This window comes from Simochromis diagramma, unplaced genomic scaffold (genome assembly GCF_900408965.1).
Source record: "Simochromis diagramma unplaced genomic scaffold, fSimDia1.1 OVJJ01000603.1, whole genome shotgun sequence".
Classification (NCBI taxonomy): Eukaryota; Metazoa; Chordata; class Actinopteri; order Cichliformes; family Cichlidae; genus Simochromis; species Simochromis diagramma.
Window position 1 is genome coordinate 9,909,120 of NW_024387414.1, and position 16,805 is coordinate 9,925,924.

The following is a 16,805-nucleotide window of genomic DNA, read 5'->3' on the forward strand; positions in this document are numbered from 1 at the left end:
TTCTATCTGCTCATCTCTGAGACTTATCTGAGCATATTCTCATACTGTCTTACTGTACAACATGGCACAGGCTTTAGCAGCAATTAATGCTGACTGACAGCCAAGAGCTTGGGCAGTGAACAAAGAGACTGAACAGCAGGTCTGTTCCTCACCTGGAAAGGTGTGTCAACTGGCCTTGGACGCTGGAGTAGATGGGGTCCAAGTAAAGGAAGCCAGCAATCAGAGGGACAGCAACATGGGCAGTGGGAGTAGCAGTGCTACCACAACTGTTAACAGGTGAGTTAAACATGTAACATGGGAAAAGGGGGTACATCTGCAGTGGGAAGTGCAGGCTTTTGTAGCAGTGCAAAAAAATAGCATCTGTGTTTTATTGTTTTTGTAAACTACATGTTTAGGATTATCTGCAGGTTTTGTTGCAGAGCTTAAACATTTTGTTCACTGCAGTTAAAATGTATTCGTGCCTGTGTCAAGGATTTACTTTCGGCAACCAGATAACTAATCACTGTGGCAAGCTTTTTTTTTTATAGTTATGTACTGTATGCAAGGCACAAATCCGTGTTATGTGTATTTATTGCCAAGTGGTAAAATGTAAATGTATACCCCCCCCCAAAACAAAAGTTTACATTCTCTCTTTCTCTCTAACACAGGAAGGTTTTTAATGTAGTCCAGTGGCTTTTAAAAGTTTTATGACATTCACAACTTCAGAAGCAGTTTATGCCTAACACATTCTATCAACTTTTACCAATTAAAAATCAATCCAATTTGAATGTTATTATTTTCTTTCCTTATTTCTCCAAAAACTGTTTTTTATCTTAATTTTATGTCATATATTTACCTTGGTCATCGTTACCCCACCTGCTTCAACCGTGGGGGACAAGCCACTGTTTGGGGATGCCTGCTATAGTTTGTATTTATAAATTACGAATATGATTTAAAGTAAAAACAAATTATAATAATAATAATTTAAATAAGGCGCAAATAATATTTACATAACATAACAAATAACCGAAATTAATGTTTATATTTTAAGAGAACGTATATTGACAATATTCAATATTAAGTAACAAAATGCAAATTCTTATATAACTGACCATAACCAGACTGCTGTATCATTTTTTATCGCTAGATGGAGGTCGAGTCTATAAAGAATTTCCGAGGCCCACGTTAGATTTTTCTGTCTACTGCTGACTGATTGGGAACTTACAAAATACAGCAGGGGCACTAAAAAGCATTTGGGTCTCTTTTTTCTTTCTTTCTATTAACCGTCTTTCATCAATTAAGTTTAACATAAAAATATATTATGACAGCACACAAGTCTGTTACCGTATACAGCACGTCTAATGATGCTTCCCATGTTACACTAAGCAGCAGATGGTTAGCACGTCCAGGCACTAATGAAGCCAAAAGACAACAAGGAATATTTAATTCATTTAAATACTACGCCTGTAAACGGAGACAGAATGCCGATGTTAAGCAAACTACTGCATTTTTCATCTTCCTCACTTTTATTCGGGAAAGCCACACATAGTCACATGCCCAGGTCCTCACGCGTCCCAACCACTACCATACGCATCTCTGTATCCTTCCGCGCTGTTTTTCATTTACCACTTCCTGGCTTTCAACAGGCGTAAACCCGATATAAAAGTGAAATAAATCTTTCTTTTTCGTGTTCTTGATGCTATAATGGTCGCAGGTTGGTTGATATAAGACTCTAAAGACCCCCTTTCCTTTTTTACATGTTCTCTCGGATGGATATCGTAGCATCCCTAGAAAGTAGTGCCATAGCTTGAGGTTCTAAAGAGATCACCTTGAGCTGAGCTCAGTGATACGCCAGTCACATCGGTTCAACAGCTACTAAAGGTGGGTATCCTCAACAGGGGGTTCAGCTGCATTGTCTGTCGATCCATCGGACGTGTCACGGCTTTTAAAACCTGTAAGACTTTTTATTTTCAGTAGTTATTTTTTACACTCTGGTAAGATTATCGAGCAACTCTGCGTGTTGCTCACCGACATGTGGTTTCCTGTCTTTCTCATTTACCGGTATTTTAATTGATTACTATTTTAAAGCCTCAAAAATGTAACAGTGTTAATACAGCTAGATGAATACAGTCATCTTAGATCAGCCATTTTAAACCCCTCATATGCGGACTTAGAATGCTTTTAACAGCCTTGTGGCAGTGCATTTAATAAACTGATAAGCCGAGGGAATGTATGTGTAAATTGAGCAGCTGCTTATATTACAAACTCTCAAAAAGTAGCAGTATTGTTTTTGTAGCCAACCCAGAAAATGTATGAATACCAGTAACATTTTATTTCATTCGCGTGAAACGTTGTAGAATCGCTTCCTGTTGCCTCTTGACGTGGGTGTGGCCCCTCCGTCTTTTCGGCTTCCCATTGGTCAATCTCCGTGATGCGTCTAGCTCAGGAAAATGTGACGCAGGATGAGAACGTGACCTTTAGCGCATCGTCTTTACTATAACTTGATGCATTTTTATAAAACACTGATGCTTTATAGCTGATGTAGCTTTTAAATAATGAGAAACAATCTAGTTAATTTCATTGTTGGTAATGTAATGATACTTAATTAAAGAATTGCGTGGTATGTGTTCTCCTTTTCCTCCGTGTGCCCGTTACTGCTAAGCTAAACTCATCACGATGCGCATCTTCATCCTTTAATTAATCAGTCTTTCCTCTCTTAAGTAAATGCCGGCCACGTTAGATGTTGTGTATGGCATGGCCGTCCTGTAGATCTAGTTTGAAATATGGGTTTTGTTTTACTACAGTAATTTTCCGCAGTGGTGGAAGGCCTTATTGACACTAGATACATAGGAATGAAGGCAGGTCTCATCCTGCCAGGTATGTGAACACTTCTTTTTTTCCACAAAAAGAAGTCTTTTAGCTGAATTTTTAAACTGCAGTTTGATATCCTTAATAATTGTGAAATACACCTCGTGCATATGCTTTATTTTCTGAAATGCAGTTATTTGTATAACACTAATTGTCATTGATATGACCTTCCTGGGCAAATGAGCTGTTTACAAATTGAAGTCTCATTTAGTCTGTGAAGGTTCTCAGTCATCCAGGTCATCGTAGTCAAAGGAGCTTGCAAAGAAAAGCGTCTGGACTTCTTTAGTCTCAAGTCTCATTTACAAGAGCCCAACCAAATCAGATTGTCAGGCAACTGACTGAGTTCTGTTGAAGTGATTAACTCCACAAGAGAACCTTGAGTGTCTTTGCCACTTAAAGCTAGACTGAAAGCACAGAACTCTAGAGGCACTGTTGTAATTATTTTCTCACATAAAGGCAGAGTAACCCAAGTTAAATTGAGCCTGTGAACTTAAACTTCAGACTCTAGAACTTTTTTTTTATTTTTATTTTTTATCATCAACAAATACCTCAACAGAAGGTTCTGTGTGACAAACACACAGGGTCATCACTTAGTAATTTTCTGCTTTTGAAATCATTGTAAAGGGCACCTATCTGTTTACCAAGACCAGTGTGAGTCGTGGATGCCACCTGCTGCTACAGTTAATGAATAAAACTACAATTTCCTCTTCTAGTAGGAACTACTGTCCTTGACCTGCTGTTTTGATAAGAAAGTTTAGCTTTAGCAAAGCGGGTGGTCAGTGTATTAATCTGGACCAAACAGCTGTTGGTCTCTCTACTGTAGATGTATGTTTGCTAATGCCGCATGGAGCCAGCTCCACCATTATGAGTATTCCTCTGCCACCACCTGACAAAATGGTCACTCTAAAGGTACACACTACCCTAAATAAAGTTTGTAATAATCTGTAGGTTCTAACAACTGTCATGTATTCTGAGGATTAGCTTTCTGCCACTTGACTTGCCATGTTGTGTTATTATTAGCCAAAAATCCATTTTTAGACTCGGGGCTACCCTAGACTGGTAGCAACACTGGTGTCAGAATACTGCTGTACCATCACAGAAGTCTCATGTATGTCGGTTGTATTAGATCGTGGTGACTGTCTAGTCACTGTGGGTGCTCTTCATATCCTTTATCCTCATTGAATGGATTTACTCTTGAGCTCCTGGGAATGTTGCACACATGCACGCACGTTGCTGCCGCACTCAGTTCTGCTGTAGCAAGGAGAAGTTTGTTCGCTGGCATTGGAAGCTCAAGCACACTGGGGTGGCTATGGAGGTCATTTGTGTTAACAATCTTTGTCCCCAAGAGGAACAGGAAGATCTACTGGGGGTATGTAGTGTAACCTGCAAATGGTGCCTTGGTTGAGAGAGTGTGGAGGATTGAAACCATTCAAGAGCCACCTTGGATTAGCCCAGTGTTACATCACATGCTTAGCAGGTCATACAAAATGTTATGTCGCCCTGGCAGGAATGCTACTGTAACTGCTTATGATTGCACAGCTGTTTTCATAGATAAGTTGGATAAGAAATGGTTTAGAAAGACGTGATAAGATGGTGAGAGAATATGTTACAGAAGTATATGTCTTACAAAATGATTATCAGCACTCTGCTCTTAGCTGGTCCTGTATCTGTGTCAGGGTTGCTGTAGCTGCTGCTGGTCTGTGACTACTGTCCACTAGGTATCCGGGGTTCAGAGATGCCTCTATGTAGTCATTGTGTTTCTCTATAACAACAAGGAGCACACAAGCTGGAACAATGCGTGTTCTTTGGCCAGTCTCATTCCTTCTGGTCCAAAAATAACACTTCACTTGAGGATACAGGCAGTATGTGAGTGTGAGAGGACATTTTTCCTGAACTGCAAAAGACACATGCAGATAATTCTGTGTATTTGCAGAAGAAAATCTTATCAGATCCCTATTTTTATGACAGTAATGATGAGACATTCAGCACATTTTTGGGTGATGCACATTTGAAATCCCCAACCTCAACAAGCAAGGGTAAGCTAGCAATTCTGTCACTAGAAGCAAGCCTGTGGTTTTATTACTATTTCTACTCTTAGATACAGCTATGTGGGTTTTTTTTTTTTTTTTTTTTTTTTTTTTTTGGTTTTTTTTTGCCAACTATGACTGTTTGTGTGTCCTGGAGACACATTATGTAGTGGGAACTACAGCAACAGGGCTTTTGAGCACTTTGGCAAGGGTCAGTATATCTGTCTGTGGAAAGCTTTTTAACACAGTAGCTTTCCAGAGATCCAAGGAACAGCCTAGTAAATATAGAAGGCTTTACATGTGTGCCCACGTGTAGCACCAAGACTGGCTGTATGGTGCAGAGAGGCCTATGCCCCTGCCCAGCTTGACGTTTCTGTCACAGTTCTAAATTATTTTTTTAACTCTTCTCTTCTCCAGTGAATTCTCTCTCTGTTGTATAAATACAGAATTTCCCTTTTTTTAGGGGAGTTGGTTTTGGACATATTTGTAGTCGTCTAACAAACATCTTCTGTAGGAAGTTGCATAAAACTTCATTTCCACATTTCCTTCTAAATGTCTTTTCAGTTTTGCAATGTTGATGGACTGTATTGAACTTTAGAGGTTTAACGTTAAAGATGTAACATTTAAATTAGACTGTAGAAAAGAGTGACAATGATGGCATTGCATCTAGATGTTGCATTTTTCTCAGATGTTTTGATTGTCATCGGGTGTGTTTGTTCGACATGTGCTATTGTACTATTTAATCCATTTTGTTAAAGTAGTTTTATTGCTTTTTGGGTCACACCAGGAAATCATTTAAAAACAGCATGCTGCAGTAGCTAGCATGATTACAGGCTCCTTTTTCCCCCTCTGAGATTTTTCCCTGTGGTTCAGCCCACTGAGGGGTTGAGTGTGCTGCAGTAGTGTGACTGAGCTCACGTACAACATTAGTCTGCCTCATTGATGGAAATGTTATATCACCAGTTAGCAGGCTGCTGGCAGTGAGGTTCTGTCTGGAATCCCCCACCATGATGCATTTGCATTTAGGATGTTATGAGTAAGAGAAAGTCAGACCACTACCACGTGTCTGCAGTAAATGTTCCACTGAGAAATTACTACAAAGATGGCTTTGCCTTCAGTTGTAGCTGCAGCACCTAAAAATTGTCTGTTTTCCAGATTTTTTTTTTTTTTTTTTTTTTTTTTTCCATGCATCAGCCTTTGTATCCTGTTCTGTGTATATTGGTAGGGAATTAAGACTGGTACTAAAGGTGAAACACTCTCAGTGGCTTTTAGTGACTTATCAGCCTGTTGCTTTGATTAAAAAAAAATGCATAAAATAAACCCTTCAAATCTACTTAGAAGTGATGTTAATCAAATCTGATTAATTTTACGGTCTGTAAAACCAGCCTATTAAATTAAATATTTGTTTTAGTTGTGTAACCACAGCAACCAGAGCCCTAAAAGAAGCTGCACTCATAATCACTATAGATAAGTAATGTTACACCCTGCTGAGACATGCCTACCTTGTTGGATTAAGCATGCTACAATGCTCATTGATACCGTACCTCTCATAACTCTGATTCGCAGGCTGAAAGGAAGGGAGTGTCCCAGCCACACATAAAAGTTCCCTGTGTGCAACTGACTATATTGAGTCACTTCCCACTGCACAGGATTTTAGGTAATCTCTGTTTTATACAGCCTTGTGTTTTACAACTAGAAAAGAGTGATGGTTTCATGTTGAAAGTACAGAAATTCCAATCTTCTAGTTGAGATGTGACTGTTGGCATCGGTGACTCAGCAAGAAGGGTGGGTGGTCTAGCAGCTCAATGGGCTGTACTACTCTGTATAAGCTTTAGCATGTCCTCTAGCGCTACAGATCAACGTTAATATATTTCCTGTTCGTTTTTAAGCTATTCCATAGAGGTTGGAGTTATTTTCCTTAATTATTGAAGCGTGAAACATTCATATCCTCAAATTCAAGATAGTCTTGTGCAAATTCTGTGCTCACAATAACCCAGTGTTGAAAAATGCAATATTTAGATTTCATAAGCCTAATGTTAAATAGTCTTTGTGTGTGTCTTTTACCTTTTGCGACTGACAACATTTGGAGTTCGTGACTCTTAGCACTACCATGGTTCAGTTTTCCCCTTATGGCAAACTGAGCCATGACTTGTGTATATCATGACACATTTTGTTGGACTTGCGCAGTCTAATACAAAGGTATACAAAAAGGGCATAGACTGCTAACAGTCTTACTGTTAGGCTAGTTTATATCATAGAGTAACTAATAGCTATCCTGTTTTACAACACAAATGCAGGTATGTGCATGATGCTTTCAGTGGAATCCAACAACCTCAGTATTAGATGAATTTTTTTATTTTTATATTTCTTTTTCTCTTTCCTGTTTAGGACTTCTCCAGTTGCACCAGGAATCACCATGCCTCAGTTAAAAGGAGATATGGGCTCAGCCTTCATCCAGACACAGCAGCTCCATGCTGCTACGGCCGACACTTTCCTTGAACACATGTGCCTGCTGGATATCGACTCAGAGCCCATCACTGCGCGCAACACTGGAATTATCTGCACCATTGGTTGGTCCAAACTACCTTTTTTTTTTTTTTTTTTTTTTAAACTTGTACTCACGCAATAATAGATGTGGAAGGAAGCTCTTTGTACATTTAAAAGAGAACATCTGTTTTTAAAGCCGTTGTTGTAGGGGCAGCTTAAAAGCTAAGACACTGCATTTCTGGAGATTTAGTTTTTGGTTTTGTGGTGCAAACGTTGCAACGTTTGGTTAAGTTTTCCGTTCACACCATTGAGTCTTCATACAGTACCGTATCTTTTAACAAAATAAGATCTGTTTGGAATTTTACATTTTGGACTTTAGTTTGTACACAATGACTTGTACCTCCCTGCTAGTAAACTGTATCAAAATCCTAAATGTTAGAATTTTCAATAACTCTGTGCAGGGCCAGCCTCTCGATCTGTGGACATGCTGAAGGAGATGATCAAGTCTGGAATGAACATTGCTCGCTTAAACTTCTCCCATGGCACACATGAGGTGGGTCTTCCTACAACTCGGTCTGCTATGTAAATGTCTTGGGCAATGGCAGTTTACATTTCAGACAGTTAAATCTAATTTTATCTGAGCTGATGGTTTCTTCAAATATAGTTCTTTGTTTGTTTTTAAAGGTGTTGCAGATTCTGAAAATTCAGTGTAGAAATCATTAATAATTTTCTTTGAATTTTTTTTTTAACATACTTGACTTTAATATATTCTTGGACTGAGTAGATCTAGCTGTTTCACAAAGAATCAATGTAACTGTAGATTTGAAAATGGAAAACTAAATCTAAGCTTTGCTGTTTTGCAGTGCTAGAAAAGCAAGCAGCAACACCTGGCTTTGTTTTGGGTTTTTTTTTTTTTTCCAGCTAGCAAAACCATAATGGTTTTCTCATAGTGGTTGTGGTGTAACTTTGAAAGTCAGCCAACCTGCCACTTAAGTTATTATTGAAAGCTCCGGTTACCCAGGTAGGCAGCATAAGCCGTAGGCAGGCAGTAGCTGTTTATAAAACCACAAACAATACACTGCTAGTTAATTAGCATGCACTAAGGTGCAAAGCTGGCTGTGTTTAATTTTCTTATAGCATTTCCCACAGCTCTGTAGCAAATGTTGGCCAGCATTGAGAAGTAGCAAGATTTCTGGGGGAAAAAGTGCACCTAAATTCTTCATCTTCCTTTAAGATATAACAATGTATTTTAGTTCGTTTGCACTCCTGCTTGTGCTAGGATTTAGTTTCATTATTGGTGTACTACTTTTCATCATCTACTTGACTGAGGAATTTCCTTTTGAGAAACTCTACACTCAAACTTATCATACATGGCACAGTATCAGAAGGTGTCTGTCATAATCAAGTGTAACCTGTGTTCAAGGACGCACACAGTGGCATGTCACCTGTCCAGTTATTAACCGTGACAGCTTTATAGCCAAATGCACACTTAAAAAATGCAAGCCCATGTCAGTCCATGCTTCATGAACTCCTGTCTCAGGAAAACGAGACAGGAGGACGGTGCACCCCGCCCACCATCTGTTTGACCCACTGCCCTCAATTAGTTCCCACACTTCCAGACTCCCAAAGGGCTTCTTCCTCTGAGCCATTTGGACTGTAAACAAGCATCCCCCCCCTTCCCCAACCAACACACACCCCACTCCTGCCCACCCACCTTACTAATCTGAGCCATGGATTGAGTAACCCCCATCCCTCAGGCCACTCATTTAAAAATAAATAAAAGGTTCCTACTTCCAAGCACTTTGCAACTTGGTAGTATACATTTCTCCTGTTTGCTATTTATTCATGCTGCCTACTATTTATATTTTATTCCACCACAGTGGAGCTCCCAAAATTTTGTTGTACGTGTACACTGACAATAAAGGGCTATTCTATTCTAACCCCATGATGATAACGTATAATTATGACCCAGTTTATAGTCATGTGAGTTGTATTTTTATCTGTTAATTGTCTGGCGTTACTTTTATGTCTGCTTTGTAAAACCTTTATCTGAGAATAAATGCATAAAATAGTATTACTCTTTAACATGTTTGCAGTCCAAGATGGAATAGAAAGAGGTTGTTAGGCACAGTTTTGACTGAAAGAAATAGTTGGGGTTGACATCTGGGGAAGAGTATTTACTGGAAATATATTAACATATTGACTTCTTCCTTGCTTTACAGTATCATGCGCAAACAATCAAGAACGTTCGTGAGGCATGTGAGAGCTTTGAGCCTGGCAGCATCCAGTACAGGCCTATTGGCATTGCTCTGGACACCAAGGGCCCAGAGATCAGGACTGGCCTCATTAAGGGAGTGAGTTTAGCTCCACTTGTTCTTTACAAAGCTTCAGTAGAATAAAACCCAACCAGAAAGAACAATAACTTATGTGATGATTGTGTTAATGATTTGACAGAGTGGTACTGCTGAGGTGGAGCTGGTGAAAGGCAACATGATCAAGCTTACCTTAGATGATGCTTACCAGGAGAACTGCAGTGAGGACATTCTCTGGCTTGATTACAAGAACATTACCAAAGTTGTTGAAATTGGCAGCAAGGTCTACATTGACGATGGACTCATATCCCTGCAAGTCAAGGAGATTGGTGAGTAAAAGCCAGGCCATGATAAATGAGGCCAGCCTCAAAGTCTCTTCTTCTGATCTATTATAATATTTAAAAAATACTTATGTTTATTTTTCACCTCCAAAGGCACTGATTTCCTCAGTTGTGAGATCGAGAATGGTGGCACCTTGGGAAGTAAGAAGGGAGTGAACCTCCCCGGTGCTGCTGTAGACCTGCCAGCTGTTTCTGATAAGGACATCCAAGACCTGCAGTTTGGTGTGCAGCAGGGAGTCGACATGGTCTTTGCCTCTTTCATTCGCAAAGCGGAAGATGTGCATGCTGTCCGCGCAGTGCTAGGAGAGAAGGGCAAAAACATTAAGATCATCAGCAAGCTTGAGAACCATGAAGGTGTACGCAGGTGTGTGGAAATGGCTTGCTATATCAACATCTTTTATTTAAATGATGGTGTATTGTAGAGAAGAAATAAAAGATTAAGCTGAAACCTTTTTTTAAAGGGCTTTAAAGTGGTCTTTATGAGTGTATGTTTATGCCATAGTCCTGACAATATATCATAACAAATGGTTGCACTTGATGAATTTGATAAGCTGGAATTTTTCTACCCGTTTTGCAGATTTGATGAGATCATGGAGGCCAGCGACGGGATCATGGTTGCCCGAGGTGACCTGGGTATTGAGATCCCCACAGAAAAGGTCTTCCTTGCCCAGAAAATGATGATCGGTCGCTGCAACAAAGCTGGCAAGCCAATCACCTGTGCCACTCAGGTCAGACAACAGTAAAGAAAATGTTGCATTTCCTCCTAGCACATCTAGTTTGCTGAGTACTCGGTGTACTAATCATCCTGTCGGCCTAAATGTGTTCAGCTACGTAAATTTTAACCAGACTGGTTTTATTTTCCTAAATTTTTCAGATGTTGGAGAGCATGATCAAGAAGCCTAGACCCACTCGTGCTGAGGGCAGTGATGTAGCCAATGCAGTGCTGGATGGAGCCGACTGCATTATGCTCAGTGGAGAGACTGCCAAGGGAGACTATCCTCTGGAGGCAGTGCGCACACAGCACATGGTGAGTTAATGTATAATAACAATATCAAAAGATGGGGAAAATATCTCAAATTAGGCCATAAAGAACTGTAATTTAAAGTAATGATTTTGTGATTTGATTGCATGAATTACAATTATAAATTGGAAAAGATTATAGCTACTGGGTGGTTATGCTTTCATTCTTTCCCTTTTTTCCCCTTTCAATATTTTTTTTATTTTATTTTTTTTTTGTGTTCACTTTCATGCCCATTGGCATAAACTTTTTACTCTGTCACTTGGTGAAACGTTAAGATGTTAGCAGACATCATCAATATACAAATGAACCATGTTAAAATTCTCAGTTGGGATAATTGACAAAATCCCAGTGATAATTCCGTCTGTGTTTGGCATTTAAAATAACTCTGACATTGCATGATTTCCAAATCATAATGCATGTTGCCTGAACCCCTTCATCTAACACATTGGCTGTTACTGCTATTGTTTACTAGTTACTAAAGTTGCTATGATTTCAGGGAAATCTGTGGAACTTTGGTAGCTGTTAAATAATTCATAGTGCAAATCACTTGTATTCCAGAAAGAGGAAAAAAAAAATGTGGCTGCTGGAAAAGGGAACAGAAAAAGCATCTTTAAATGATGCTACACTCAATGACCTGATTAACAAGGGACTGTGGAGATTCCTTAAAATTTGCACACTGTATACCCACATTTGTGTTGTTTAGTTAGGGACAGTCTGAATGAAGTACAATAAAAGTAAAGCACCTTTGATGAAGTCTTAGACCCCATAGAAATTTGCTCTAAAGTATGCACTTAATGCTGTGTTCATTATTCATGCCCTTTTTTTTTTTTTTTTTTTTTTTTTTTTTTTGGCTTGCTGCAACTGTTCACAGCTACTCTGCAATAGAGATGCAGTGACTCAGCAGTCCTGCAGATCTTAGTTTTGAACTTGCTGCCCCCACAGTGAAGTTGGAAGGAATGCTTTAGAATCTTATGTACAGTACAGCCTCTTAATAGCCTCTGTTTATTTAAATAAAACACTTATTTAGTAAGGAAAAGGAAAATAAAACTAACCTCTTCTAAGCCTCTGTTAAAAGTTATTTCTGTATGGTTCCTCTTTATTCCTCCTGGCTGCCCTCAACAGTTTCTTCAGCTTTTTGTGCAGTTTGACTCACTGTTTGTCATTTGTTTTTAACCCAGTAGCTTCTTTAGGACATATTTGTGATTTAATGTTTTAGATAATTTAATTTAAAATTAATATGCAGTTCACTGTATGTCATATTTAATATCATGTAAAAGTTTTTGTATTTTAATCTTGACATTCCCCTTTTTCCCCCACTTACTGCACACCTAAATTCTTATATTGCCTTTCATTTCTTTTCCTTTTTTTTTTTTTTTTTTTAAAACCTCCTTCACTAACTTTTTTTTTTGCGTCCCTTTAACATTGTCCCTCTGTTTTTCATCTTCCTTAATTTGTTTTCCTTTTTCTTGTCACTTATTCTTGCTTTACAACTGTTTGCCTGGTTTGAAAACTCCTTTCTTCGATGCATCTTGCCCTCACTTGTGCCAGATTGCTCGTGAAGCCGAGGCAGCCATGTTCCATCGGCAGGTGTTTGAGGACCTGCGTCGTTCCACGCCGCACTGCAAAGACCCTGCTGAGGCCATTGCAATCGGTGCTGTGGAGGCCTCCTTTAAGAGCTTGGCCTCTGCGATCATTGTGCTCACAGGCTCTGGAAGGTAGGCAGGTTATCTGGTCTGCCACTTGGTGGAGGTCACTAATAACTGTATTTAAGGAGTCTGAGAGGCAGCGTAGGGCCAGGCAGGGACTTTCCAAGGGGACAACTGGGAGAGCTGGCAAACATAACTAGACTCATGGTTGGATGTTAAGAAGTTCTATAGAAGCAGTTAAATGCTTGTGTGGGGACCCTAAAGAAAAATGACAACATATCCCTAACCCTATTACTCAATGTTCTTCTTCACTGATTTGTGTGTGTGAACATCTTCATTGGCTTCATTAGCCATCCTTGTTTAACCAAGAGTCTAGCTACACATTTGCCAGTTAATCCCATTGATGTGAGTACCTCATTATATAGTGTGTGTGATTGAGAGTAACCCCTCCCCAACCCTTCCCTTCGGGGTTCAGATAGCACGAGAGGCCGAGGCAGCCACCTTCCACAGAAAGCTGTTTGTGGAGCTGAGGAGACACTCGCAGCTGACCAGAGATCCTACAGAAGCAGTAGCTGTTGGAGCTGTTGAGTCATCCTTCAAATGCTGTGCTAGTGCCATTATTGTTCTCACTAAGACTGGAAGGTAAGGAAAAGTGGAATAGAGGTGACATGATTCAGGTCCGAAGGTAAGGTGTCGCCAAACCTGTGCTCGCCCATTTAACCCAGCTCCTCCGTCTTCCTCAAACACCTAATGTACTTGTGAAAATCCCCATCCTTCTAGTGTGTGTGTGTGTGTGTGTGTGTGTGAGTGTGTGATAACAGTAACTAATTTTATAAAAAAATGAGACTGTTATGTCATTAGCCCAGGTGCCCATCTTTTAGACTCTTGTCATTTATAGTTTTGTGAAATTTTAGTTTGGATTGTTGTATTGGCTCAAAATGTTTGAGAACTTGTGACAAAAATATTATTTTAAAACCATAACTTATTTACACACTATGGTGTAAATATGCAGATTTTAAAAAATTGCCAGCATTTTTCTCTTCTCGTTATTAGCTGTACAGCAGCTGGTTCATTCAGAGAACGCCAAGTTCACGTTTAACAAAGTGATCCTTTAACAGTCTTTGCTATTAGAGGATCACTTGGTCTTTAACCGTGGACATCTTGGGCTACTGACAGTGACCTTAAACCTCTGCATATCGATGCTAAAACATAAGTGTTGTCACTTATTTTGGGCTACTCTGACCACTCACTATGGAAATGTTAGACTCTGGTTGCTTCCCTTGCCTCTCATACCTGTTGGGAGCAGAACACTGAGAAATAGAAATGAGCCAGACTATCTGAGAACACTTATGTGTGGGTGGTGGATTATTAATTGCACTGAATTGCTTCTTTCAGGAAACCATCAGTATGGAGATGATTTGCATATATTAAGTTGTTAGTTTCTTACTTATTGCTGAAAATCACTAAGTATTATGAGTTAAATGCTTGGATATGTCTGCTTTGTTAAATGTTTTGCACTTTTTGGAAAAAAAAATCTAATTAAAACCTCATTGTTCTGCACAACCTTTTTTAACTACTAATTTACAAAACATTGGGATTCTCACCCATGTTAAATGGATCACTGAAACATTGAGTGTATTTTGGAAGTAGTATGTTAACCCCTAATGATATCAAGTATAACAACTGGAATCAGAAATAAAGGAAGAGTTCCATTAATGAAACGTGACTGGAGGGCTTTATAATAGGGAAAAATTTCAGCCATTTTACAAGAGGAATTTGCTAATGTGAAATCGTGTTCCAAAAAGAAGTCTGCCTTGCAATCAAAAAGCACTGAATACCATAAAGCTGTAAAGAAGTTCAAAGTCCTTTTACAAAAGTTAGATAAGAAAAAATGATTTAATACTGTGGCTGTGTCCTTGACCGAGATGAGCGAAGCTTTTAGCTGTCTACAGGTGTACCATATGCTAATCATGGGACACATCAATTGGTACAGTAGCACAGAGCAGGGATAACAATACACTCCAGAAATAAACATCAGTTTGTCAGAGCACCTTGACATAAAACACTGTGTTTAATTCCCCCCTTTTTTTTTTTTTTTTTTTTTTTTTTTTTTTTTTTTTTGGCTGATGAAACTTTAAATTAAGGTTACTCCATAATGAAGCAAAAAGATGGTAGCTACAACAGGACAGATGGATATAAAATTAAATATGCTCATTAAAGACACCATATTGCAATTATTTGCCTAAGAACATGTGGTTATCTTTACTTGATCATTTTAACTTTGAGACTTGGGCTATGATTGGACCAATCAATACAAATTTTTGGGCAGTTGTAATGGGTTCACCTGCTCAGTATGCATTAAAATCCATCAATTTCCTTTTTGGAATCTCTTCAGTAAACTTGTACTACTGCAGTCTTTACATCAATGAAATATGGATGAAGTGTTTAGTTTCCTCTGTGTCCGTGCAGGTCTGCCCACCTGATCTCCAGGTACAGGCCCCGTGCCCCCATCCTCGCTGTGACCCGTAATGCTCAAACGGCTCGTCAGGCCCACCTGTACCGCGGCATCTTCCCTGTCCTCTACACCAAGCCCTCAAACGAAGTGTGGGCAGAGGATGTAGACCTGCGTGTCAACTTTGCTATGGAAATGGGTAAGCAGCTGTTACCTTTTAATACCCTGTATACTGTAAACCTAATTTAATACATCAAATAACCACTGCTTCATTTATTGTTTCATAATGCTTTTTTCTTTTCTTTCTTTTTTTAGGCAAGGCCAGAGGCTTCTTCAAAGAGGGTGACGTTGTCATCGTGTTGACTGGCTGGCGTCCGGGCTCTGGTTACACCAACACCATGCGTGTGGTTCTGGTGGCCTGAACAGCCAGGAGGGCAGCTCTGCTTTCTCCTTTTTCTTTTTCTTTTTTTTTTTTTTTTTCCCTTTCATCTATCTTTCATAGCGTTCCAACACCACACCTCACTCCTGCTCACAACCTTTGGAATCCAGACACTGGGGCTCACATGCTCTACCATTCAACAACTTAGCATTTAGGAAATGATGCAAAGGATTTTTGAAAAGGTACAACCCTCATGGTCGAGGTTTTGAGTGTGAGTGGAGTGTGTTTTTCGCACAGTTCTACCTATGTTCCATTCCTTTCAATTACCTAAATCAAACCAGTCTTCAGGGCCTCAGTAACACACCCTGACCAGAAACTGCTGTATTTATTCACTCAGAACACTTGTATAACTTTAAAAGTTGAATTTTATGAGTGACTGCTTCCTGGTCTGTGTGCATGTGCGTACTGACTCATGTTTAGGTGGGGTTGGTGGTGGAGCCAGCTGACCTTACCAGAGCCCCTTGAGTCTGTAAGGGCATACTAAAAACACTCCTCAGCTGGTTAATTGAACAAAGTAGTGGCATTCTCTGGGCTCCCCGCACAGTGGCTCCACCACTCCACCCAAACAAATCCTGCTCTAGTGCTGTCTATATGAAGTGTCCTCATTCGCCAGCTTTCACTGTACAACAGTGTATATGTAAGTGTTGCACTCCTAATTTACTCCAATGTTACATTCAATATTATACTTGACTCTTGTGAGTGGTGAACTTTTGTTTTGGGACATCCAATACTACTTATATTTTGACTGTCTATAGAAAGCGAGTTTTGGATGTCTAATTCAGAGGTAGTTACTGTGTTTGTGTGTTTAGTTGTGTCAAAGCCTTTTACATTTCTTTGCATTTAGATGATATCAAAGCTGGCACCTATGGAAAAATGTGTGGTTCACTAAAGATGACTTGTGTGATTGAGTATAGGACTGATGTAAAGATATGAAGCCCTGACCCTCTAAGTCAATGGTGGTGATGGGTAGGATCCCAGATTTTCTATCTCTGTTGGTGACCCGCTGTAACTGTCTCCACGTGTGTAACATGCTTTTGATTGTAATGCTAGAGTATAAGAACTAACAAAATGTAAAGGAGTATTATAATGCTTAGCTGGTGTACTGAGCTGTCCAACAAGACTTGAGTTCCATCAATAAAAGAGATGAGCACCTATCTGAATGTTGTGATGCGTTTGAATCATTGTTTGTGGGTATTGTAGAGGCTAAGCCAGGTATATTCAATTTCCGTGCAC

At 39.5% G+C, this 16,805-nt stretch overlaps 1 protein-coding gene across 6 annotated transcripts; it reads left to right on the forward strand.

The window, feature by feature from the left end:
- The first annotated feature begins 220 nt into the window (after positions 1-220).
- On the forward strand, positions 221-16,726 carry pkma (pyruvate kinase M1/2a). 6 transcript variants are annotated; one of them, XM_040011183.1, is made up of 12 exons: positions 1,796-1,860; positions 6,441-6,531; positions 7,263-7,444; positions 7,823-7,914; positions 9,584-9,715; positions 9,816-10,002; positions 10,108-10,378; positions 10,592-10,742; positions 10,889-11,041; positions 12,584-12,750; positions 15,151-15,332; positions 15,449-16,726. In XM_040011183.1, exons 3-12 carry the CDS (start codon positions 7,291-7,293, stop codon positions 15,553-15,555), a joined length of 1,596 nt encoding a protein of 531 aa, XP_039867117.1. In that variant the 5' UTR covers positions 1,796-1,860; positions 6,441-6,531; positions 7,263-7,290; the 3' UTR covers positions 15,556-16,726. The 6 variants fall into 6 exon arrangements, with proteins under 6 accessions (XP_039867114.1, XP_039867115.1, XP_039867116.1 ...); XM_040011184.1 differs by lacking the exon at positions 1,796-1,860 and adding an exon at positions 1,909-1,933; XM_040011180.1 differs by lacking the exons at positions 1,796-1,860; positions 6,441-6,531 and adding an exon at positions 221-276.
- Positions 16,727-16,805: the final 79 nt, after the last annotated feature.

What these genes read in the sequence shown, in the direction of transcription:
- pkma (XM_040011180.1), top strand. Translation starts at nt 236, where the DNA reads ATGGGCAGTGGGAGTAGCAGTGCTACCACAACTGTTAACAG. An exon ending in TCTCCCATGGCACACATGAG is followed by an intron (nt 7,915 to 9,583) that starts GTGGGTCTTCCT and finishes CTTGCTTTACAG; the next exon opens with TATCATGCGCAAACAATCAA. An exon ending in CAACTTTGCTATGGAAATGG is followed by an intron (nt 15,333 to 15,448) that starts GTAAGCAGCTGT and finishes TTCTTTTTTTAG; the next exon opens with GCAAGGCCAGAGGCTTCTTC.